This window comes from Trachurus trachurus (genome assembly GCF_905171665.1).
Source record: "Trachurus trachurus genome assembly, chromosome: 24".
NCBI lineage: Eukaryota > Metazoa > Chordata > Actinopteri > Carangiformes > Carangidae > Trachurus > Trachurus trachurus.
In genome coordinates, this window is record NC_139910.1 from 28,945,021 (window position 1) to 28,970,234 (window position 25,214).

The 25,214-nt window shown below is 41.8% G+C and overlaps 1 protein-coding gene across 1 annotated transcript in view; it reads left to right on the forward strand.

Annotated features, from left to right (window-relative positions):
• The window catches only part of ube2j1 (ubiquitin-conjugating enzyme E2, J1), a 49,640-nt gene that overhangs the window by 19,131 nt on the left and 5,295 nt on the right, over positions 1 to 25,214 (forward strand). Inside the window, exons 2-7 of the mRNA XM_084001122.1 lie at positions 1,591 to 1,664; positions 2,857 to 2,988; positions 3,537 to 3,621; positions 12,317 to 12,422; positions 21,308 to 21,437; positions 21,776 to 21,907. Of these exons, the coding sequence (XP_083857248.1) occupies positions 1,591 to 1,664; positions 2,857 to 2,988; positions 3,537 to 3,621; positions 12,317 to 12,422; positions 21,308 to 21,437; positions 21,776 to 21,907 (659 nt within the window). The remainder of the gene's footprint in view (positions 1 to 1,590; positions 1,665 to 2,856; positions 2,989 to 3,536; positions 3,622 to 12,316; positions 12,423 to 21,307; positions 21,438 to 21,775; positions 21,908 to 25,214) is intronic.

The window sequence follows — 25,214 nt, forward strand, 5'->3', positions numbered from 1 at the left end:
ACCAAGTGCTCTCTCATGGGGTATACCGTATTCGTATGTCATAATGTTATATAATTATACATGATTATTTCATAGCGTGGTGAATGTGCAGGTCACAGAGTCCACCAGAGCGTTGTGGAGTTGTTGGATTGTGTATTTGATGAGTTTGATGAGGGACAGGGGACCTGTACCATTCACCTCCATTGTGTTCACTGAGCAGCTCACGTCTCTGCCCTGCCGATCTCAAAACAACATGCACGGACAATTAAAGGTAATGAACCTACCCCTATGACTATAGGTATTATGGCAATAGGCGAATTTGCCAAAATGTTGAACCATCCCTTTAACCTGGAGCAGAGCTGGGCTGTGGGTAGACCCGTCGGGTGTTAAAACCTCATGATTTAATCATTCATTGTACCAGACCTCACACCAATGTCTTAGTGGGAGAAAAGTGTATAATTGAATAGTTGTGAAGAAGCAGCAGCTCCAAAAGGTGGTACGACTGAGCCCAAGTGTTTTTGGCGCGCACATTGTTGTCAGAAACTTTAACTCCGACTTGTGTGACTGACCGTGACAGTCACATTTATAGCAGACTCTGTGCACAACCAGTGCATGCAGCCCTGTCCCTCTGCATACCCCTCTCATCTGTCCATCTGTGTTAGCATCCTGTTATCCAGGAGAACAGCACATTCACAGCTCTCTGAACTGGGATATCAGGGTCTTGGCCTGTGGAGCTGCTGCAGTTGTATTCAGACATTTGGGTTTCACTCACTAGATATGCTGATGGACTGCTGGAGAAAGTAACTCTAGTAATGACAATGACAAGGAAGCCACTCCATGTACTTTCTAAAGTATTCACACACAAGGCGGAGGCATGGCACAGAATCCTGTCTGACTGTGGTGGAGCCAGATTTTGTGGCCATTCATATAAAGTTCACTGCACTATGTGCACCTTATTAATGTACACCTGGACTTTTAAATATGTTAATGTTGCTACTTAAGTAAACAGCAAAGCCAATCTGGCACTGCTGCTCACTCATATAGTAGCATCAATCCAGCTGTAGCGGGGTCTCTCACTTGTCAAAGCAGGGCACGAACAATGAAACTGGATCGATTCCGAGTGAAACACAGTCATATGCCAGATAGAGAGAAACAAGGCTGCCTGGGATGTTGCGGAAAAAATGAGGAGTCAGAGCATGAAGCAGCCGAAAATCAAGAAGGAGACGGCACAGAGGGGAATAGACGAACTCTAGGTGGTCAGAGTAAAAAAAAGGAAAGCTACGAGCCGTGCAAGATGAGCAGAGGAAGTTAAAAGGAGCGCAGATAATTGTTTGTTTGTCCTCCACGGAGCCAACCTTTTTGTGTTTAATATGCAACCAATGTTTCTGGTTTCAGGCTAAATGGCTGGGAGCAGAGTTTCCTAATCACACACAGTGATTGGTGTTTGCAGTGAAAAACAGTGGCTCTCCTATCAGACTGAGTTCTGCCAGAGAGGCTCCCGTTTAAGAACAGTGATGGAATCAGTAATGATCATGAAGAAGATGTGAACAGTTTTGGCCTGCAGGCACTAACCTCAGCGTTTTTGTGTTTGTGTTTCTCTTGAATAACCAGCGGTAAAGAGGCTAATGAAAGAGGCTGCCGAACTGAGGGACCCCACAGAACACTACCACGCCCAACCACTGGAAGTAAGTCCACCGCAACACCGCACGCAGCAGCACAGCAGTACCTGTCAGTATTTGTACTGCAACACAACAAAAAGACAGCGAGCATCTACAGTGAATGCAAAAAGAAATCTGTTTCTAAAACTCTGTCTTTAGTCTTGTCATTGTTATCAGTTATAGTTAGGGCTGACCCGATTATCATATTATGATAATCGAAGCTTCGCGGACATGAAATCGACGATCGACGGCCAGGAGGTGTGCGCGATCGTAACGTCTGACCGGAGGGGGGGCGAAAATAATGAAAGTAATGGCAAACAAACACTGCATATCTCCAAAACCAGGCAGGTTTCCAGGATGACAGGTCGCCTACTCTTTTTAATGTAACAATTGCCGATGAGAACCGGTGTCAAAAAGGAAAAAAGGAAGAAAAAAAAACAATCGATCACGGACTTCATGATCGATTACCATAGCAACGAACGAAGCTTCGAAGCTTTGATTTTTTGGGGTCAGCCCTAGTTATAGTCACTAAAGATAACTGAAAAACAAAACAAAAATACTCATCAACATAATTAGGCGTGAGGACATGGTGACACTACAAAATAAAAGTTTATTCCCTAAACATTTACAATGGGCTCCTCACATATAATGCAAATAAACATGAAAACGAAACATCATTCAACAAACACAGCAGTTACAATTGCCACAACCACATTTTCACACACACAATATTTCATACTGACTTTTGTTCATATATTTTTAATAGGGCTGCATTCTATTGAATTGTTTAATATTCTCTCCATCAAATTGTACATGCATGAGAGGTGCAGAATATTATTAACATCTACTGTATAGTAAAACCCCAGCACCCACTAGAACCTCTAATGAAGTAGAATCATCACCTTTCTGATAGTGTCCCATAAATGATCATTTTTAGCTTCATAAAAACAGAGTTGATTGCAGATCCCCACTGTTAATATCCATGCTAAATCAATAAATAATGAGTGTCTGGTTGTGTGTGTCCACTATCTGTGTATTTTTACATTCATATAAATCTTGTGCCTGCGGTTGCTCAGAATGATCACAACCAACAGCATCTGTTCACAGCTGAAATCAGCGTCAGTGTTGTCAGTGTCAGACCAGAGATGATGAGTCTTAGTGTTGTCATGTCTGTAGCGTGTGCTCCGTGTGACACTTTCCCCTCCGCTCCTCTCCGCAGGACAACCTCTTTGAGTGGCACTTCTCTGTACGCGGGCCCCCAGACTCGGATTTCGATGGCGGGGTTTACCACGGCAGGATCGTGCTCCCCCCGGAGTACCCCATGAAGCCCCCCAGCATCATCCTCCTCACAGTAAGAAGCGGACAAAGGCCACGTCTCACTTGCATGCCATTATTCTCCTGCTGAAGCGGGAACGGGGAGACATGAGATCAGATGATCAAAGGGTGGAAAATGGACAGCGTGTCATTTAACCCTCAGCCATTTCTAGTTGCATCATAGGTAGAGGCAGTTGTCAGAATAAAGCCCGGGCTGTCACCGCACTGTCAGAGGGAACTGCACTGCTTTTGTGAGAATATGTGATTGACTGATTATATTCAGACAGCTGTGTGACACCTGCACTAATGGCACCCTGATAAAAGCTAGAGTTCTCTTGAAATGTTTGATAGACACTATTTCATTGTGTCCAGCTACTTGTTAAACATTTTTTTTGTGTTTGCATTTGTCATTTGGAAACTTTTGGAGAATAGCAGCCTGAATTTCCTCATTCTTTACTCTCAAACTCTTTCAAACTTACTTGTCAGTCTGTCATAACTTGTGAGAATGTATGTTTTATTCATTTTTCTCTCCAACCACATACTGTAGTCATCTCCACCCTCTTCTTTATTGCCATTCCTTTCTAGCCAAATGGGAGGTTCGAAGTTGGGAAGAAGATTTGCCTGAGTATCTCTGGCCACCATCCAGAGACCTGGCAGCCCTCTTGGAGCAGTAAGTATCCTCTGTGACAATCCTCAAGTTTCTCCACAGTCCCTCGAGTTGCTCAACTTAGTTTTTTATACAGTTATATGTCTGTGTTTTGGTGGAGTTTGGAGAGTCACATAAAATTCCAGCAAACATTTGGATAAAACACATTGATGACCTCTGCAGATGTACTTTCATTTACAGCTTTTCATTTGTCAGTACATACGTATACAGCTGCTATTTTTTTGTTTGTTTTTTTGTAATACTCTTTTTATTGTTTTGTTTTGTTTTTCAGTTTTATGAGCACTAACAATAGAAAACCAGACAACAAAATATACAGAACAAAACAAAAGAGTCTCACCCCAAACTAACAGTGAGCACTGATATAAATCAATAAATAAATCAATATATACATATGTAAATGATAGATGGGGAAGTGACCATGAAAAATTACATAATGAGTTGCAAATAAAAGTGGTGTTGGGATGGGAATTGATTCGTTTTTGTTTTAAATGTCTTCATTGTACTGTATCAGTTGTGCTTATTGGTTCTTTATCATTTCCCTTCATGATTCCCGATCCACTACAGTCTACCTCAATCTGATCTGGCCTAAGAATAAATAGACCTTCACAGAACCCTCTATCTAAGCTATCAATAAACAACATTTATTGAACGGAACATTTTCTGTTGAATAATGAGACAACTGAATATAAACATTAACATACTGTAAATAAGAAAAAACTTCTGAGAATATAAAGTGTAACTTAGAGCTTTGGTTTGGTGTCTGGTAATCAGTCTGGTCCAGACAGTATTATTCAGTTAGCTTTATTGATTCAATGTAAACCTAAGCCTGTAGCCTATGGCTGCGGCTTTGTAATTAATTGTATTGGCTGTATCGGGTCCATTCAAACAGGCTCAGATTTCTTTACATTTTTCCAATATTAAAATTTCTTTTTTTTTCTGTGGCTCAGATGAATACTTCATATTGTCCAGAATTTAATCAGTCATCAATGTCAATCCACCTTGCATTGGCGCGTGTGGGTGGAGTAACTGCACCTTGGCTGGGAGACTATATAACCATTGTCGTGTCTGCACCATATGTTATTTGGACTGGTCTCCACAGATGATGCTGCTTCTGAAAAACACGAATGCACGCGCGTTCACCTGCAATGTGGTTGTTCTCCAAAGCGCCAATTTATACCTATCAAACATAACAAATAGTTATATTTCACTCTAATTTTTATCTGACAAAGGCACAAAATGGCTTTGGAAGAGGCTACAAAGCAAACAACACACAGACAGACAGAGAGATGCAGATGAACTTCATGTTGTTAACCTGCTGAAATCACATTTAAGGAGGGGATAACATGTTTGCTGTTACCTGGTTGCTATTCCCTCAGTTCACCGTAATGGGCTTTTCCCTCTGGGTGGAAGAAGAAGGATAGTTCCTCTTCATCCTTCAGTTGTAAACAATGATCATTGATTGGAGGGGGAGGTGGAGGTGGAGGTGGAGCCCTGTAATTGATCAGTTAAACTCAGTTTGGAGGTGGTTTCTCAATTGCTATCCCAAGGTAGAAGACAAGACACTGATTAGGAGTGATATTTTTGTACTTAAATCACTCATTTACATTTACCCAAAAACAAATCCAAATCCAGAAACAAGTCAGGGAGATCACTGAGGCTTCGGTGCACTTAGAGACCTTGGTGTAAGCACTAATTTCTACATGTGTTTGATGTGCAGATCAAGTAATGAAGTGCAATGGTACATACAAAGTAACAGCTGGTTGGACATGAGAGGAAGCGCTCTCAGAAGAGAAACCTCCTCCAGAGACTGTGGAAGATGGAGAGGAACACTTCTGCTCTGTTTTAGTAGGGAACCACAGACCAGAACAGTCTGTACTGAGAGACTGATGCCAGACAGCGCTCCTCAGAGGAACACAGTGGCTGTGAAGAAGCATAAGGCTGTACCTAGATGAGAGCATCAGGTCACTCTGAAGGCAAACATTAGTGACTGAGACTCAGGTGTCCATGGGGGCCAGTGTAGGTCAGTCAGCAAGACTCACTTGGTAAATACAGCATGATGTACATCTCTGCAACACTTTTATCGCTACAACTACAACTCGCATCACACTTACTGGTCTGCTGCTGCGTTTTTTTAACACAAATGTATTTCTTTCCCTTTTTTTCTCCACTTTTACATACAGTTAAAGGTAGAGTGAGTCTATAGGATTTTCATAAAAAATAAAATATAGACTTATACAAAATAAATCCTGCTTAATCATCACTTATGGGCTTCTACTCATGTGAGACAGTGACACAGAGTATGGTCAGCATCTCACTCAGGCTGGATTTCCTTTTCTTCGCTAACTGTGTATACACAACCATGTTAGTGTTATAAACAAATATTCATAGTGAACTTTGAAGACCAAAATGGAGAAGGGTTCCATGTGAACAGCATGGATAGGGGCGTGGGCAGTTGCACCAAAGAGCAGGGGCCAAAATTGAATGTTGAATGTTATTTTTAAGCAAAATAAGAAGCAAAAGAGTTATTAATAGGCCTATATTGTCTGTAAGTGCTGAGTTTCATTGATAGAAGTATGTCAGCAATCAGAGAAACAGGAATTGGAACTGTACTGTAGTCATTAAAACAGGGACAACAAGCAAACAGAGAAAATGCTGGGTTTATTCTGACAGTATCAACAGCAAATTAAAACAGGAGCCTGTCAGTAAACAGGTCGGCCTCTGACTAGGACATATTTATAAACCAAGAGAAGTTAAGGCTGTATTAAATAAACAAAGTCTTTACTTGTCAATTTGACACCCACATTGGACCAGGTATCACTATAGAGCCTGAGGACTGTGTTCCCAAATAATGTGTTCTTTTTATGCTAATGATGAGAAACCAACTTTCAGGACTGTACTGAAATCAGAGGAAATGTGTGGGAAGTCTGATGGGTGGGAGGGTCACTTGTTGATTCACCATCTCCTCAGGTGGTGAATCGAGGTCAGGATGGCAATCATGACATATTTGATGTTTTACAAACTGATGACCTGTCAAGGGTAAACAAACAAATAGTTTAATGCTGCATGTTTCCTCTAGACTGGTGTTAATCCTCACTTTGGCTACGTAGCATTGGCAAAACTTATAAATAGCTCCTTTAAATCCTTCTTTAACTGGGAAATTATTGAATATCTTCCTAATGGCAAGGCTGTTTTTAGTCAGAGGGACATGTTCCAAGTCCAAGTTGATAATCTGTTTCTACCAAGAACTCATTTTAGTTCTCTTCTGGCGGTCCGTCTTTTCTTTTTTTGCTGAGTTCTGCTTTCATGTTCCTTCTCAGCATGAGACTCTAATCAGTGGGAACTCAGTGTGGCACGGTGCATCTTCCTCAAAGCACTTCTCTCTACTGGTTCCTCTCAAAAAAGGTCTAAACTAATAACACAATTAAATCAAAGATGAAGGTTTCTCCAATCCATTTTTTTTTTTTTCATTTTCCAACGTGCTGCATGTCACATGGTTGCCCATGCCTTTCTCTTTCCCTGCTGTGTTCTTAAAATGTTGTGAACAAGTTGCGTCTCATCCTGCTTGGAATGACTGCAGGAGGCCCAGCTCTATAATTACACCGGGTTTTGAGCGTTACAGGCAGGCCAGCTGTAGCGATGCCCTGGTTATGCTCATTACCGTTGGCTGCTGCTTTAGTTCATATGATACGCCTACATATTTAACTAAGTGTATCCAAGTAATTCAAACATTCCCTCTGATGCCACTTTGGAGAAGATTTAGAACTTCACATTTTACATATTCCTATTTATTTAGATAAATATATACATATACTTATGAATATGTTTATAGATTTTTCCTCAAGTTGTTTTCTTGGTGTGTTTGTACTCAATACTGTTGTGTCTGAAAATAAGACCGACAGTACCTTAATGTGTAGTCTACAATTCTCAATTTTGATTTACATTTACATAGGCTGCCAAATAGAACAAGTAGTGAACACAATCATTATGGATAGTTCAGCTTCAATTTTGTTTACATTTTTTCATGCTCCAGACCAGTCTTATGCTAAAATATACAATGTTTCCCCCTCATCAGTGTACCCTCAGTATTCCATAAGGACAAACTGAAAACAATATATTCAGACACAGCAGGCACTTCCCTCCACCTCATGGCTCAGCCCACTACACGTTGACTCCCATCTCCTCTAGTCTGCAGGTCAGAGTGTCCCTGGGCAAGTTACTGAGCCCCTTATTGCCCCTGATGTACCGTCCAGGTGTGATAAAGAGTGAGCTGATTGAGTGAATGTGACTTGCAGTGGTTGTTAACTCTAGTAAAGTAAGTCCATCTGCCATCTTTGCCTCTGATCTGCATTTTCAGCTGTGAGACCTTTTATAGACAGGTCTGCACCTTTTCCAAAACACGTCCAATCGACTGAATTGACCACAGATGGACTCCAGCCCAGGTGTAGAATCATATCGAAGATGATCAAGAGAAATTGGGAGTAACCTGAGCTTAATTTCAAGTGTCTAAATACTAAAAGTTTTAAAACTTTTAAAATAATGTTTTCACTTTGTCATTTTGAGGCACGGAGCACTGACTAATGAGGGAAATGAAATCGTAACAAATGAAAGGGTCTGAACTCTTTCAAGAAAATTCAACAGTTTGAAAGTTGCCACTGAAGAGATGTATTGTAACAAACACTCTGCTGCTCTTAAAGCATGATGTGCTGCTGCTTTGTTTAACTCTCCACTATTACTTCCCAGTTACTTAATTCAAATCACAGTGTACTCCACTTTATGTAATGAATTTTCATCTCAAAGCACTTTACATCATTTGACAAGGTGTGTATATAGTGCTGGTGTCCACTGTCAGTCTCATCAACTCAGTTCATCTAATGACTCACAAAATAGTTTTAATCAGCAACACATTCAGGTTGGTGTTCAAAATAACACAGCATTCAATGACACTTGTAATGTATTGTAGAATGACAAATGTGAACAATTCCTCCACAATTGCCTTCACCTTTGCCTAAACAAAACAAACTCACTCCTTTCCCAGCCGTCCTATGAGTAGCTCTGATTGAGGAGACTTTGCTTCATGAAGAAAACCACATTCCTGACCAAAACATTTAGCCAAGTAGCACACACAACTTAGTCCGCTTACTGCATATTTAGCAAGAAAACGCAAACAGTGACGCCTGTGGTTCCTGGGTGTTTTATATACATCAGTATAAACACATTCGTACTTGTTTGCCAACCAGAACAGGTTCTGCCTCATTGCAGTCCAGCATTCACAATACAATCTTAACATATAGTAGAATGTATCACACACTGTGGTCACAATAATCATTTTGTTGCAATAATCATTATCATAATCATTTAGTCTTTAATATAAACAAAACAATCCAAGGCTTCTGTGGAGAGGCCACAAAAAGACAAACTTGTTAAAGAGTCACAGTAGAGATCACACCATGAGGCGATAGAGTGCTTGTGTGTGTATCAAACACTGAAGGTTTCTATTGTTTCAGTGTCAGTTGTTGTTGCTACTGAGACTAAGTTCATTTTCTGTTTTTGTAACTTAGTGCCTATTGCAGTAACAATTATGACCAAAAACAGAAAAGGACTCGCAACACTGTATAAGCTCCCCAAAGTACAAAAATTTATTAGAGGACTAAAAATGACAACGTTTCGAGCAGTGCGCTCTTCGTCAGGTCAATGGCCATTGACCTGACGAAGAGCGCACTGCTCGAAACGTTGTCATTTTTAGTCCTCTAATAAATTTTTGTACTTTGGGGAGCTTATACAGTGTTGCGAGTCCTTTTCTGTTTTTGATTATCGTTTCCTTGGACTCAGCACCTGGCTGCATTTCTGGATGTGCGCGAGCCTTTTTTTGTTCTTCAGTAACAATTATGACACAATATAATCTTAAAAGTTTTTATTCCAAAAGCTGCTCATGTACAACAGATCTTTATTATAAAGGAGGGAATTTATCGATCATTAACAACAGGCATATATAAATGTCAAGTCTAGTTGCAATGCAAAGGCTGGACTGTAAATTACATCCGAGCTTTAGTACGACGCTGCTCGATAATGGCAGAAAATCATGACCATGATTTATGTGGTGACTGTGTAGTTATACATGATAAAAGTTAAAGATATCTGAGTGAGGGATAGCAGACAAACAGCGCGCAGTCTCTCTTCTGACTATAAATAGAAAGTCTTTGAACCAGCGAACTGCTTGAGATGTGTTTCTGTGTGTTTCTGCCAAAAACATAGTCCAGGAGCGGATTGAGGGATGGTTTTTGTTGGGTGTATGAAATTAATTTAGTTGTGAAACAGAAAGCAGCATAATATATATATATATATTTTTTTTTTAATCTCACTCAGGCTACATAACATTTGCCAGAGGTTTATTATGGTGAAAGTAAACTAACTTACTCATCAGACAGGGTACCCTTCATCTAATTTCTGTCTCTCTATGAAAAGAAAAAACCTTGTCCAACACACCAGGAAACAGGTGAAAGCTTAAATCAGGGTCACACATCCACAGGATCACTGCCTCACTCCTCCAACAGTGGTTCCACAATGTACCATTCATTACAGCTAAAACATTGTGCTGTGAACACACAGGCCTATCTCTTGCCATCTGTTTGTTTGAGAATCCAGTGTTCTAGTTGATCCGGTGATGTAGCAGCAGTGTCTGTCTCCTCTTCTAGACCTCTCTCTCTCTCTCTGTGCTTACCTCGGCACAGTCCCGTCCTCAGTTTACTCTGGCCCAAACTGATGTGGTACGACAGTGAGAGTCTAACTGTCTTCTCATCAGCATATTCGCTGCCTGACCTTTTCTTTCCAAAGTGTCACTACTTGCAGAGTTACCTCTTCGCTAACTGCTGTTTGTTTGCTAAGTAATATGCAGAATTTCAAGGTCTGATCAACCAGCTGGTGTTAACATAGAGGACTGGTGCGTTATGCAGCCGAATGAAACATCCTACAACATTCAGTGCAAAAGTTCCTCTCTAGATTTGTGTTAAACTGCATGATACTCTGCTATGATTCATATTTTATTCAACATGATTTAGGAAAACTAGTTCTGGAAGCTCTTCTGCTCTTACTTCATCAGTCAGATCAATATTTGTGCTTGTCATATAGTTATACTTTATAGCTATGGTTTGTTAGTTGTGCTGTGTGTCATAAAAACATGATATGGACATATTAAAGGGATAGTTCACCCAAAATTCAAATTTCACTCATTATCTACTCACCTTCATGTCGACTAAGAGCTGTGAGAATTTTCAGAGTCCTCCGTGCCTTCTCTGAGTTACGGGGGGGTCCACGCAGCAGTATTTGTCCATATAATGGTTGTGAATGGGGCTCACTTTTCTTCGTCCAAAAAGACACACCAAAAAACATCCAAATACCTCCATGCTGCTCGTCTGTAATGTCCCTCTTGTATTGAAGCCCCGACATGAGAAATTGTTCCATCGGAACACAGGAAGAGCAGTGAACTGAGACACTGGGAGCTTCCGCTACAAACAAGCTTAAATAGACTTATTTAATTTTTTTCGGAACAAATTCTCATGTCTCATTACGGCTTTTGAAATCGTAAATTACAGCTTCAAGTCACAACTTACGACTTTGTAGCGTTCCAGGCAACCCACTCGTGTTTTTCCGACCTGTTTTACCGGTGAAAGTCACTATAACGGCCACTCGTAACTTCTGACCCGTGAACTCGTACCAGATCGAACTGGTACCACTTCACAGGTCGGAAAAACACGAGTTACGGGCTGCCTTGAACGCATCATAACAGTCCTCGTCCCTACGTCACCACATTCACGGCGTTCCTTGGCTGCACACACAGCCCTGCATGCCATTCTCTCTCCTCATTGGATAAAAACTGTAGGATACGATAAATGTTTTCTCCTCGACTCAGAGCAGAGCAGAGGGACTGACAGACCCGTGTTTCAGTCCAAACACTCTATGTAAGTGATTGCTGTCGGAAGATATAACTATTTAAGACTTATATTAACACAAATATATCACTTACTTCTGCTTTAATTAAGAGTGTTAGATAAAAATCAATGTGGGTGTTTACCTTATTATGAGGCATTAGATGTGTTCAGTAAGTCTGTGTGAGTTGATGAAGTGAACTGAAATGAATGGTCCCCCGGAAGGCAGGAAAAATCTGATAGTTTTGGTGCCAGGTTAATTGTAAAAGGACTGATGCACAGCAGTACCACCAGAACGGCCCTTTAACATTCAAACCTAAAATGCTACTATGCTTGTAATGTCAGTGTGAGTGTTTGCTAGTTATTAAGATAAACTCCCAACGTAGACAAACCTTCAAAGTAGGCTTATCTGTCAAAGACAGCTATAAAGGGCTTCCAGATGCTTCATTCAGTATATTGGATCAACCAGAGCACAGATGAAACACAGCCAGTCATAACATAGACACAAACAAACCCCTGACCCTGACCATATTGTAAAACGTGTCTCCTGCCAGCTGGAGAATATGTGAGTACAGACTCATGGTAGATGTCCTCACAGACGCCGGGGTAAATCCGGGCTTACGCTCCCAAAACAAAGCATCATTCCCACTTACGTAACCAGGGTTCTGAACATGACGACATGTGCAACCTGTCATGTAATATGACTTTCTTCTGTTTTAACAAGCAGTGTTTAACATGCTGTGTTTTTCTTTAATTTCCTTTCTTGTCTCTTCCAGTCCGAACTGCGCTAATAGCCATCATCGGATTCATGCCAACGAAAGGAGAAGGAGCGATAGGATCTCTTGATTATACCCCGGAGGAGAGGAGGGCCCTTGCCAAAAAGTAAGATTTGGTGGATGAAAATCTTTCCAATGTTTACCCTCTGCAGAGCATGTGTTGTGCATACAGTGTTATGGATAGAGAATGATAATGAGAGAAATGTGTGGAGCGATGTGGAGCAGTGTGTGTATCATAGGACGATATGATCTTGCCAGTGGGATTGACAAACACACAGGTAGGTGATGATATCAGCGCCGGTGTCAGACGCATGATGCTGGTTCAGTGGCACCAATACAGCAGAACTCCCTACGAGCATGTAAATGTAATCAGCACCTGAGCCCCCGGTGGACATGGCTCCTGCTAATAACTGCCTAATGACAAAGGGAAAGGAGGGCCGCCCAAGCCGGTCCTGGTCTTGCAAGATGACAAATTAATTATCGCCAAAATATCCGGTCCCGGGAGGGAGCATGAGTGGGCACATTGCTCTTTGTTTCGCAGTCCATCTCCCCTCCGGAGAAAATGGTACAAAGCCAGAGAGGGATAGAATCCAACTAAAGTCGCTCTTCTATTAGAAGAGGAGACGGGGTCCTGATCAGCCGGCTGTTTCATTAGCACATGGAGATGAGATAGACACTAAGACGCACTTTGCTATAAATACGTGGCTGCTTATCTCCCTGATGGAAACCCTTTTTTTTTTTCAATCCTGAGGCAGGACTTCTCATTGGATTTCTCATCTTCTTTTTGTGCGCGTGCACGTACTGATGTCGCACGGGGCCTGTTGCTTTGCTTCTGTTTGTTCTCTTACTTTACTAACTTTTTAAGTTTTTCCTTTGGTCATACTTGTAGTTTTTCCCAGTGACTTATTTAAAGAGGAACTAAGCAGGATGGATTTTTCCTGTGGCTATGCTACATTTCTACCATAATTAAAAAGCTCCAGAGTAATTGTGATAGTTAAATACATGACTTGTAACTTTCTACGAGTGGGATTGGAGGCTCTGTGTCTTCCACCTGGTGTCTCATGGCTGAAAATCATCTTTGCAACATCAGTGTAGTACTTAGCCGTTGCCCCGGTGTCCCAGCTCTGTCTCTGCACACCGCCACACAAAGGGCTTCGTATCCCGTATTTATTTTTGTTTATGACAGTTAAGACTGCACAAATATACACATTGTAACATTGTATATGTTATATAACGTTATCTACCACTCCATGGATTGATTTCTCACCGGCTTCGTTAAAAACAAATGCACATTGCAGAGAGGAGGGTTAGCAACCAGACTTCCTCTTTAAGCTGTGCCCTCTCTACAATCAGGTTTAGTAGAGAGAGTTCACCGTGTAATTACGCCTTCGTTTTGAACGCTATCAGCTATGCTACCATTGTGTATCAACTCCACAGTCACATTATTTACACTTGGGGCATGCTGATCATGCAGAAGTAAGTGGAATGTTTGTGTTAATATAAGTCTTAAATAATTATATCTTCCGACGGCAATCACTTCTATAGAGTGTTTGGTCTGAAACACGGGTCTGTCAGTCACTCTGCTCTGCTCTGAGCCGAGGAGAAAACTTTCCTTGTATCCTACAACCTTTATCCAATGAGGAGAGAGAACGGCATAAAGGGGCGGTCCTCTCTGTGTGTGCAGCCAAGGGATGCGCGTGAATGTGGTGACGTAGGGACGAGGGCGGGGACTGCTAACTCCATCTGCTGACAAGAAGTTAGCCAAAACCACCGGATCACTTACTTCTGCTTTAAGTCCACCCCAGCATGGCAACCAGAACATCAGACATCCACACACTGGATGGATAGACACACAGATGAAGAAGCAGAAGGAGGCAACAAGAGAAGAGAGCTGGATGCAGCCGGTAATGAGCAGCTTACTGTACAACTGTTGAGAGCTTCTGTGGAAAAAGAAGTGATGTGTTGTCAAGGCTGCTAGGTGCAGGATGGTATTTTGTGATTCAAAGGTTAAAACGGGCACAGTGACTTAGAGTGAAAGGCTTTGGTTCAGCCTTCTGTCTGCAGCACTAGGTACTCTGAAAGGATGCCCCTCCCTCTTGAATTGTCATACAAGGGACATGGTTGCACATACACATGTGTTTGTACAGTATACACACACAGTATCCCACAAAGGTGAGTACACCTTTCACATCTCAGCAACTATTTTATTACATCTTCTCATGGGAAAATACTACAGAAATGAAATGTGGATATACTTTAGAGTAGTCAGTGTACAGCTTGTTTAGCAGCATACAGTAGATTAGCTATCCACTGAAAACTACGCAACAGTCAACACAGCCATTTTTGTCTAGATAGCTGGCAACACAAGTGAGTACACCCCTAGTGATACGTGTACATGTTCAAACATGCAAATCCACCGCTCCATGTTTTTACCTGCTTGACTGGAAAATGAGCTGCTAAATTTAGTACCTTGGGTACAATTCTCTCATACTGGCCACTGGATGTTCAACATGGATGGAACCTCATGGCAAAGAACTCTCTGAGGATCTGAGAAATAGAGTTGTTGCTCTCCATGAAGATGGCCTAGGGTAGAAGAAGATTAGTAACCCCCTGAAACTGAGCTACAGCACTGAACCTAGGTCATACCGTTTTCTAAGAGTTGCCAGGGCCGACCAAAGAAGTTGAGTCCTTGCTCTCTGCATCAAGTCAGTGTGTATGTTCACTGTGAGGTATACTCACTTGTGTTGCCACCTATTTAGACAATAATGGCTGTGTGTTGAGTTATTTTCAGTGGATAGTAAATCTATACTGCTATACAAGCTGTGCACCAACTAGAAGTTACATCCGAGTTTCATTTCTCTAGTGTTGTCCCTTGAGAAGATAATGAAATGGTTGCTGAAATGTGAGGCATGTACTCATTTCTGTGAGATACTGTGTATATATAAAGAGAGAGAAACTACAGATCCCACTGCTACCATGTTTACATGTTCACATTTCTGCAGCCAAGACATTGAAGCGTCCATACCACATCACCAGGGAAACCTGTCAACGACATGTGAAGTCGTCCACTCTGTTACTGGAACACTATTAATGCACTGCAGGAAACAGGACCAAGCACCTGTTATATGCTAATGTCATCCCATCCTACCCTTCATTTGCTGTGTATTTTCTTTATTACTGCTTCTAGTTGAAGTAGTTTTTACTTCTTTAGTTCCTCTTTCCTGCCGGTTCATTGTAACAAAGTGATTTCCCTGCAGGGAACATTTTTCTCATTCTGATCTCCTGTCTCCCTGCTCCTGCTGGTGATGAGACCTGTCAATCAGTGAAGGCACTTCAGGACAAGGCTCCTGCTTTCAGAGTTTGTCAAGTTTATGAGTGACAAGTAAACTGCAATGAAGTTGGCATGCTTGAGATGCGGCAGGACCAACACATGGGCCTCAGCGGAGGACCGGGACGTCGCAGAAATAAATATGAAAAACATGAGTCATCCATGATGCCTGAGTGAATGCATCATAAACAGGAGACCAGCTGTCATCACATGTTGTGGTGTTGTTTTTAAAAGGTCATTTATAGTGCAAAGGGATAGTGATCCAACTTAGTCATGATTTCACCAAAGGATCATGTTATGGACAGAGCACGGTTCAAGTAAACACAGGACGATAGATACAGATAGAAAGTGCACTCTATTCAGGTTGATGTTTATTAGCTTTTCATTGGGAAAAGTGGCCTTGCAGAAGAATGTACTGTAAGGTCACTCACTGTGACAGACATCCGTCCCATTCTTGTGAACGTGACGTATCAGGAACAGGTCACTGAGTGAAGGATTTCTCTGACAACACAGAGCATACATGGTCAGGAGACCTATTATTCTACATTGTAGGTTGATGTGGGAACTCTGAAAGAGTTAACTGTTGTTATAAGGCATTGACCCAGAACTGTACATATTAGTTGCATACTGTATGTCATATTCAGTCTTACAAAAATACATGGAATGTATTTTATAGAAAACGGAGATGAGGAACTGCTATAACATTATGTAATAGTTTGTGTGCACCCCATCCTCAAAATGTTTTTCCCATACGTCCCAAATGCTGTGACCTCCACCTGTCAGGGTTTAAATGATGTCACGTTACAATATGTTTTTTTCGGGTACGGTACTTTAGCACAGTAATCATTTTCTTCTACCCTTGGAGCAGGGTGCCAACATTTCCTGTTGCTTCAAGCTGTGTAAATAATTGTGTAGCCGTAGACTACTGTGACTGGCTTGTGGTGAGCCAGAGGGGGACAGCTGTCACAGCTTGCATTAATATTTGACAACACAATTCAAGTGCTTTTTTTTTCTTTTTTTTCAAACGCAAAGCAGCTGTTCAATTTGGGGTCAAGTAGGAAGTGTTTGATCAAGCAGTTTGGAGAGTCCTTATGTCCTATATATTTAGCTTTCTGCAAGTGTGTTCATGTGCGTTTCTGCATGTTTTCACTCTTCTACATAGCAGGTGTCCATAACATAACATAACTGGCACTGTACTGAATTTGCTACGGATACAGCCTGCAGAGAGGGACGGTTTTTCAGGCAGCAGACAGCACAGCAGCTGAAAAGTCTGTGAGAAAAGATCTTATAACTCATTGCAAATGCATATGTTTTTCATCCAACTTGATGATCACAAGATAAACAAGACTTTCCCCACTCACAAAATCTACCAGGAGTATCTGTTGTGCATATGTGTTTTGCATACATTTGAATGTGTTGCACCGCATTTTATAGAAGATCCCACTTTTTGCTTGCCTCTATTCCTAGAGTGGTGTAAATGAAATGGATGAGCGGATATGGCCCGAATCCAAGGGAAAAATTGCTCTGAATTGCGTCTGTGAAAGGCTGATGGAAAGCCTGTTATCATAACATCCTTCTGGCTGCATCCTACTGCCTCCACAGCATCTCCACAAGAACTGTCCTTTACTCTACATCAGTGAAATCTCGACTCGATACAAGGACACTAGGCAAAAACATGACGGGTGTGGTAACCACCCCGACACCTCGACGTTTGCTCACGTCATTGTTAGATCAATATTTCCACTCCACTGTCGCCGCCTGGCTCGGAGCAGGCATCAGTAAAGGAGTCCACACACAGATTCATTAAACAGTCATTTATTCGACTCAAATTGACAAACAAACTGTGTCAGAATACTGAGGCCTTAAAACCTAATGATTCATGAACTGGTGATTGACACCACATCGTCAAACTTGCTGCTGTCCTCCCAGCATGCCTCAGATTTTACAAACCATATCGCCAGTTTCGGCATCTCTCCGTGCTGCGATGTGCTCCCTAAACGATCAGCGCTTGTGCCTAAAAGGGTTCTAACAGTCATCTATCAAACAACCACGGCGCTCCTCTGCTTGACACCCACTTTAGGAGACACAAACTGCCTGTTTTAAAGCTGTCATAGTCCAGTGGCACGATGACTGCGGGCGTAAGAGAACATTTGCGATCCTTCATGAAATGCCTGATGCCTAATAAGCCCAGCATCACCCTCATTTACACCCCAACTTCACTTGAATAGAATCCAGTTCCCAATCCAGTTCCCATTTTTGCTCCAGAGAAAGACTGGTTTGGATCATTTAAGCAACACAACACACAACACTCTGGTTGAGAAGGGTTGTCTGCTACCTGTGTCGTAAATAGGACTGTATGCTGTTGTTATGACCACCTGGCTCACGGCAGACCACAACAAGAAGATACTACAAAGATAAACCATTTCAATATATTTATTAAAAGGTGTAAGGCCCTTAATTACAAAGAAACTAAAGATCAGTGTAAATGGCAGCTAACTATGTGTAGTGTGGTATGGACAACTAAGAAGAATGGTTGGCAGTTGTCATCGCAGGCAGGGAGGGAGAAAGAGAGGCGGCCCTGGAATCCTCTCCTTAAATACTCTCCCAGCCAATCAGACCCAACCATGTGCACCTGGATTGGACCTGACCTGGAAGGAAACAGCGCCTCCCACCACACAGGAGAAGGACACCTATCCCCAATACAGAGATACATACTGTGTACCCAGAGAAGCGCAGTAGCCTACGTGAATTTGTTGACGGTGCCATTGCCGGTACCAATGCTGGTGCTGTAGCCGAGCAAAGAGGGTTTTGTGTGTCGCCGGAGCTCTGGAGGGGAGGCCGGTCGGCCATGCAGCCCATCACAGGGCGCTCGTTTGTGGGTGAGAAGAGCAGGGAGACTAGACTTGAGTTTGGTCTCTGGAGCCTAAAGGGATAGTTCAAAACAACTCTGTCTCGTAATGTTCTGGTATTATCTCATAGCGTGGTGAATGTGCAGGTCACAACTTGTCCACCAGAGCGCTTTGGAGTTGTTGGATTGTGTATTTGATGAGTTTGATAAGGGAAACAAGAAATCCCATGAGCCTCAGTAGCATATCTCTGACCAGCTCGCGGCTCTGCTCTGCCGTTTAAAATAGCTTGCACCGACAATTAAAGGTAACGAACCTACTCCTAAAACTATAAGGATTATGGCAATGGACCAACTTGCCAAAATGTTGAACTATCCCTTTAACGGAACTGCGGTGTACCAGGACCACGGTGGCGCTGTGTTCCTACCCGACCCTGCTCAAGCTGCAGTGGTGATTCATCCCATTAACCGTTTTTCTCCCACTTCAGTGAATTTAAAAAACATTATTTTAAGATTGAAAAATGACATAGTGTTGCTTTAATACTGCCATGTATCCACGCCTGTCCACGCCTCCTTTAACCTGAGGAGCTACACAGTCCTCTTCATAGCTCTACCATCAGCCCCGTTAGCTGCTGCAAGGGATGATTAGTTTCTAGAAGACAAATCCACATCGAACCTTTTTCATTTGATACATGTTTTTAGCATTTTTCCACATCACTGCACTAAGCAGCTGTGTTGATCCTTCTCTCAGCAACATCACACCGAACCTCACTTCCTGAGCTGACAAGAAGGCCGAAAGGTGCGTTCAACAGTCTGAACCCCTCAGCAGTGCCAGCAGTGCAACCACACAGCCAATGAGAAGAACACTAGCCACTAGCTTTGTGTGATTACACAATTAAATGGATTTAAATGCCAGAGTTCTTTTGTCTGGGTTCTTTCTCCGTTCACATCGACCACAGCACACAACTCTGCTGTCAGCCAATTAATCTAAACTGTGGCTCTGTGTCAAACACACTGTTGACTGGATGCCCACTTCACTGCTCCAAAATAATTGTGTATGTGTGTCCGTTCATGTTTATAGTGCCACAGTGAAGATATGTTTAGGTAATCATCACCTCTCTGAGGGGCTGTTCTGAGGAGTAGTACTTCATTTTAGTGTTAAAGTAACACTTGGGTTTGTTCCAGATATTCAAATGGATCAGTTTTTTCACTTGACATATTCTGCTGCAGCTTGAGAAACGATCACACATTAAGGTTTTTCTGTTACAAATGGTCAAAAGTCAGTTTACAGAAAAAATAATTGTATGTGTGCTCGTCACGGCATCAACTTAACACCTTTTCGCAGATACTACCTCCAGTTCTGTGTTGACTGAAAATGTCTTTGCCCAGAAAGAAACAACAGGTTGTAAGGTTGTAAACAAACTTTTTAGAAGGGAACAAAACAAAATCGGCGATAAAACTACAACCCATTATGATTTATTGATGCTTGGGTTTATTATTCTGACAATGGCGAATGCTAAGTTTATACCTCTGCATATAATATATACTGAGGCAGACAGGTGACAGGTTCACATGTAACCATAAACATGAGCAAATGAAGAGGAAGCTTACAGTCCTTTTCCACTGCTTGGTACCAACTTGACTCTATTCACTTCTTTTTGATTTTCCAACCCAAGTTATAGAGGGTACCCGATACTTTTTTATGTATTGAAATATATATAAACCTCTGGTTTCACTACTGCATCATCGTTGTATGAGACATCGTTCTGAAGAAACCTGCTATCTTTTAATAGCAAAGCACCTGTACACTACGAACTGTAGCCTGTTGTGTTTCTATTGGGGCAAAGGTCATACTGGCAGATCCTGATCATCCTCTGAACAAGGAGTTTAGATTGTTACACTCAGGAAGGAGGATGTCTTTTACTAGGAAGGCCAGGTCAAATAGATACTTGAGATCATTCGTCCCGCTAGCTGTTAAATATTTGAACCAGCTGTAGCTGATGATTTGATGTGACTTGCAGGTAATAATTTTTATGATGTATCCTGGTATTTCTATTTCTTGTATCGTTATGTTTTAATATACAATGTATTTCTATCTATTTATTGCTACCTATGTGTTGCATCTGGTGTGTTTATTGTGCCAACTGCTGTTGTATACTAAATTGCCCCCTTGGGGATATTAAAGTAAATCAATCAATCAATTGGTTATAATTCTATACTTAAAGTATGGTAGTCCTGTGGTCAGTTTCCCCCCTTTGGTATCCACATGTGTGTGTTGACGATGACATGTGCAAAGTTGTTATAGTGTTATACATTGAGTGGGTACTTTGCATTGGCATTGGCGAAGTACCTTGCAGGTTGGAGCAGAGTTGAGTTGGCACTGCACCATGTGGCAAATTCTGTTGGACAGTAGGTACTTGTGCAACGGCAAACGTTTGCTCTGCGTTTCACTCCCTCAGAAACAAGAATTTGAAATGATTTCATAGGAAGTTAATTTAAAAAAGCCTCTGAAAGTTCTGCTTGCTCCTGTCTATTTAGTTTTGCTGGAGGCACCTATCCCACATCTCTGCTGCAGAGGTGGTGAGAGAAAAGTTAACAGGCCCAGGAGGAGAGGAAGGCAAATGTTGAAATATAGAATTCCTATAAGCACATCGCTGTAATATTGTGTGTCTGGTGTTGGGGCTTATGCAGTGTAATCAGAACCTAGTTAACTTCTTGTGTAACTGGAATAAAAGAAATTGCTAAGAGTTTCAGGTGTAGAGCCAGAGGTGCTCTTGCAGCGGGATGACCTCACCATGTAGCGCCTGTTCTCCGGCAGGTCCCAGGACTTCTGCTGCGAGGCGTGTGGCTGCTCCATGCGCTCCGCCCTCCTGACGCTGACCCCCAACAGTCACCCCAGTGCCGAGGACCACAAGGCCAAAGAACTGGCTCAGCAAATCAACTTCAAGGTTGGCGGTTACAGCTGATCACCTTTTTTCATTGGCTTATACTTGTACTTTATGTGTGTCTGTACTGCACTGACAGTAGCTCAACAGTGTTGGGCAAAGTGATGAAAATTAGTGAGTGAAAACAGAATTTCATGCTAATAATAACCTGTTACACTTTTGATCTCTGTGTCAAAGATTAGCCAACAAACCACAGCTTAAAACTCAACTGCCAAAAGGGAAGAACACAAGAAAAGAAATGTCATTCACCGATCTATGGAAACAAACAGAAATCATGATTTAATGTCATTATGGATGAATTAGATGAGTCAGTGACTGAAATCCTCTGTGTGTCCACGCAGGCAGAGTCCAGTTTATCCAGACAGGCGAGTGAGAGCAGCGGAGGAGCAGAGAGCAATCCGTCCACGCTCACCCAGGGAGAAGCCTCCACGTCCAGCAGCCAGGAAGCTGCTGACCAGCCCCCGGCCCAGCAGGTAGGTGTTAGACTGCAAATGTGAGGTTAAACAGGAAGTCAGATAACCTGCCTACAGCCGCCCACCACTTCCAGGCAGCAACATCCCTGTGGTTTTAAGTTTTTAGCTCATCAGCTACAACATCCCTCTAACACTGTTATTCTGTTTTTACTATCTACAACTTCAGTTAATCCCATCATGCTACAGTAATGGCCTTGCATATTAGAATAACAAAACCGTAAATAGTTTAAAAACAAGAAAATTATAACCTTGACAAACATGCATCATTATGATAAAGTACAACAAAGAGCGACTGAGTTTGCCTCCTGAAATATTCACTCTGCTGGATAAATCACCCACCGGTAAATCATTTCCCCAGCCTCACTGGCAGAGTGCTGTTGTAACGTAGAGCTCTGTACCGACGCCGTCACTGCAGCTCAGCTCACTCCAGCAGGGATCAAAATAAATCTCACAATGAAATCTCAGGAAATCCGCCTAAAAACTTTCTATTTCCATCTTCATCATCAAATCATTTCCGTCAATTATGATAGAATTTTACTCAACGAGGTGATTAAAGCTGTGGATAAAAATGTTCAATTAAAATGTCCAATCAACAAAGCATCACATCGATATAAAAACCATATAAAAATCCAGTCTTGCCATCGAGCAGTCCTTTTTATTTACTTCACGGCATTACCAGTAGTGTCTTAATACAAGCAGATCTAATGATGGGATATAGCTAACAAACACATGTATGTAATTTGACTATACTGTATATGATTTAACTTCCCTCCTTTTTTATATATATATATATTTTCTCCATTCATTTGACTTCTTACTATCTTACAGTGATATACTGTGTGTGTGTATGTGTGTGTGTGTGTCACTACACTGTGACATGACATCACAGTCTGAGTCACGGATCACACAGTGAAATACACCGTTTAAGCTGAATTTTCCATTTTCCCTCATGTGAAGCAACATGCTGCCGACGTTCCAGATAACATTTGTGAATAACATTCTGTTTTGCATCTATTGTTAACAGTCTCCTCAGTGTTGTCGCCTGAGGATAAAGGTGTAAGGGTGGGGGATCACTGGTTTACAGGGGATGACGTGAGGCATAATGAGAATATGACACGTCCCGCACATCTCCATTTGTCTCCGGGCTTCGCTCATTCCCTCACCTGATGTCTGGCGTGATTAAAAACCAGACCTGTCGTTTAGCATTCTGCAGTTGATTTGTTTTTTCAACCCATTTACGCAGCAAAGTATTGGTCACAGCGGTGGGCTGCTCTGAGGCTCCACAGTGGACAATCAAAAGGATTATGTGCTGTCTGCCTGTAGTCAATTACTCATCTTTCACATTGTTCCTTCTAATTGGCGGCATGCTTCATCACCTGCTGACAGCCCACTGAGCTCCAAAACCATTTGTGCGTTTGTATGGCAGGAAGTGATGCCACATGCATTACTGTGTCCTGCCAGCTGTGTGTGTTGCACCGAGTTTGTGTGTGAAATCAAGCAGCGAGACATCGGCACTCTCCCTTAACATCACTGCGAATGTGTCATGAGAGCTCCAAGCCTGTGTTTCCACAGCGTCTTTTTCACCACTTCAGATGATGTGGGCAAAGCTCAGTTTGCCTAAGAGGATTGATTTTTTTTTTTTTTTGGTGCCCACAGAAAACACAGCCGCAGTCTGAAAGCAGCAGAGCAGAGGGGTGAACTTAGATGAGTGTGTTTGAGTTTGAGTAAACTGAAGACGGCTCACCATCTATGACTGAAGTCTGAGGGAAGAGACTTTGAACTGGTCCAGCATGAGACAGGCTGCCCACGGTGTCCCGCTCTGCTGTGCTGCTGCAGCGGTGGATGGAAGCTTGACTGTGGACTGTTTATTGCCTCCCCCACTTTCTCCAGGCTCCCTCCAGCCATCCGCTAATTGGGGCGAAATTTCAGTTTTCTATGTAAAAGCTGAGCCATCAGCACAGCTCACTTGTTAGTCATCCTCCTCACAGCATCCCATTCACCACGGAGGACTCATTCTGTCCGCACTGGTCACTGTAAATGGACACGGGCGTTGTAATTATATCTTTAACTTAACTCTGATATACTTAAGAGCATTTCTGCTGAGACGGGGAGCGGTTGTAATTGTGCTGATCTAGGAAATACGTGAATTACACATCATTTCTGCTAAGGACCATTAAAAGGAGGAAAACTGCCTCACACACAAGGAATATTTGCTTGCAAGGTTCATTTTACAGTGCATTCAGAAAGTAGTCAGAGCCCATCACTCTTTTCACATTTTGTTGCATAACAGCCACGTAAACAGAACTTTAGAAATGTGTGCAGATTTTTTATTTATTTATCTTTTTTTTTTACAAAAGAAAACTTTTAGAACTTAAGTTAAGAACTTAACTTTTTTTTTTTAAATAAATGAAAATAATTAAATAAAAAAATTGTTTTGAAAGCACGCACCAGATTCTTTTTCATGTTGGTTTTAGGTCATTTGAGATGGCATTTACACCTTTTTTAACAAAAGTAAGGCTGAATGCCTTGAAAATGTCAAATGGTGTAACCACAGAAGAATGATGAATATGAAATATTTAAGTGTACTTATAAAAAGTCTACTTTCTTCTGAAAACATTCAATTGAAATAGAGTTTTTGCTGTATTTCTATATTTGAATTTTAATACATTTTAGCACACGGGGCCGGAAATATCCTCAAAACACTGCTTTTCTTTCTAAAGAATATGACAAATAATGTAAAATTTGCCAAGAAACATATTGTTGCATTACAAAAGTCACATTGATGATTCCACATTCGAGTCCAGATTTATTTTCCTGTTTATAGTCAGATTTTTATGAGAAAATACTGGTTACACCACTTGACACTGGGTTGCGTCACGTCATTGACCTTCATGTCACCACTGACGATATGTATCCAAGCAAAAGCCCAGCCGCATGTAGGTGGCTGTGGCTCATCATCCACTGGCCAGAAGGTTGGTGGTTCCATTCCCTGAATGTGGGAACTGTTGTGAAGCTGATTGATCAGACTGGAAAAACTGTCAAAATAAAAGTCACCCAGGACTTACCATGTCATATTATGTCTCATAACGATTAACCTTAACTTTGGAGTTGTAATTCATTACTAAATTTAAGAAATAAATGGAAGCTCCAGTGTAACGATTAGTGTTTACATTTAGGTTTAATTACATTTCACCCAGTAATGTAGATGACTGGAGGACTGTGTAAGCAGTGGGTGTTGTAACTAGGTTTTCTAACTTGGCGTTCACACTTGTGAGCAGACAGCTGTGTGTTTGTGCATCTTTTCCAC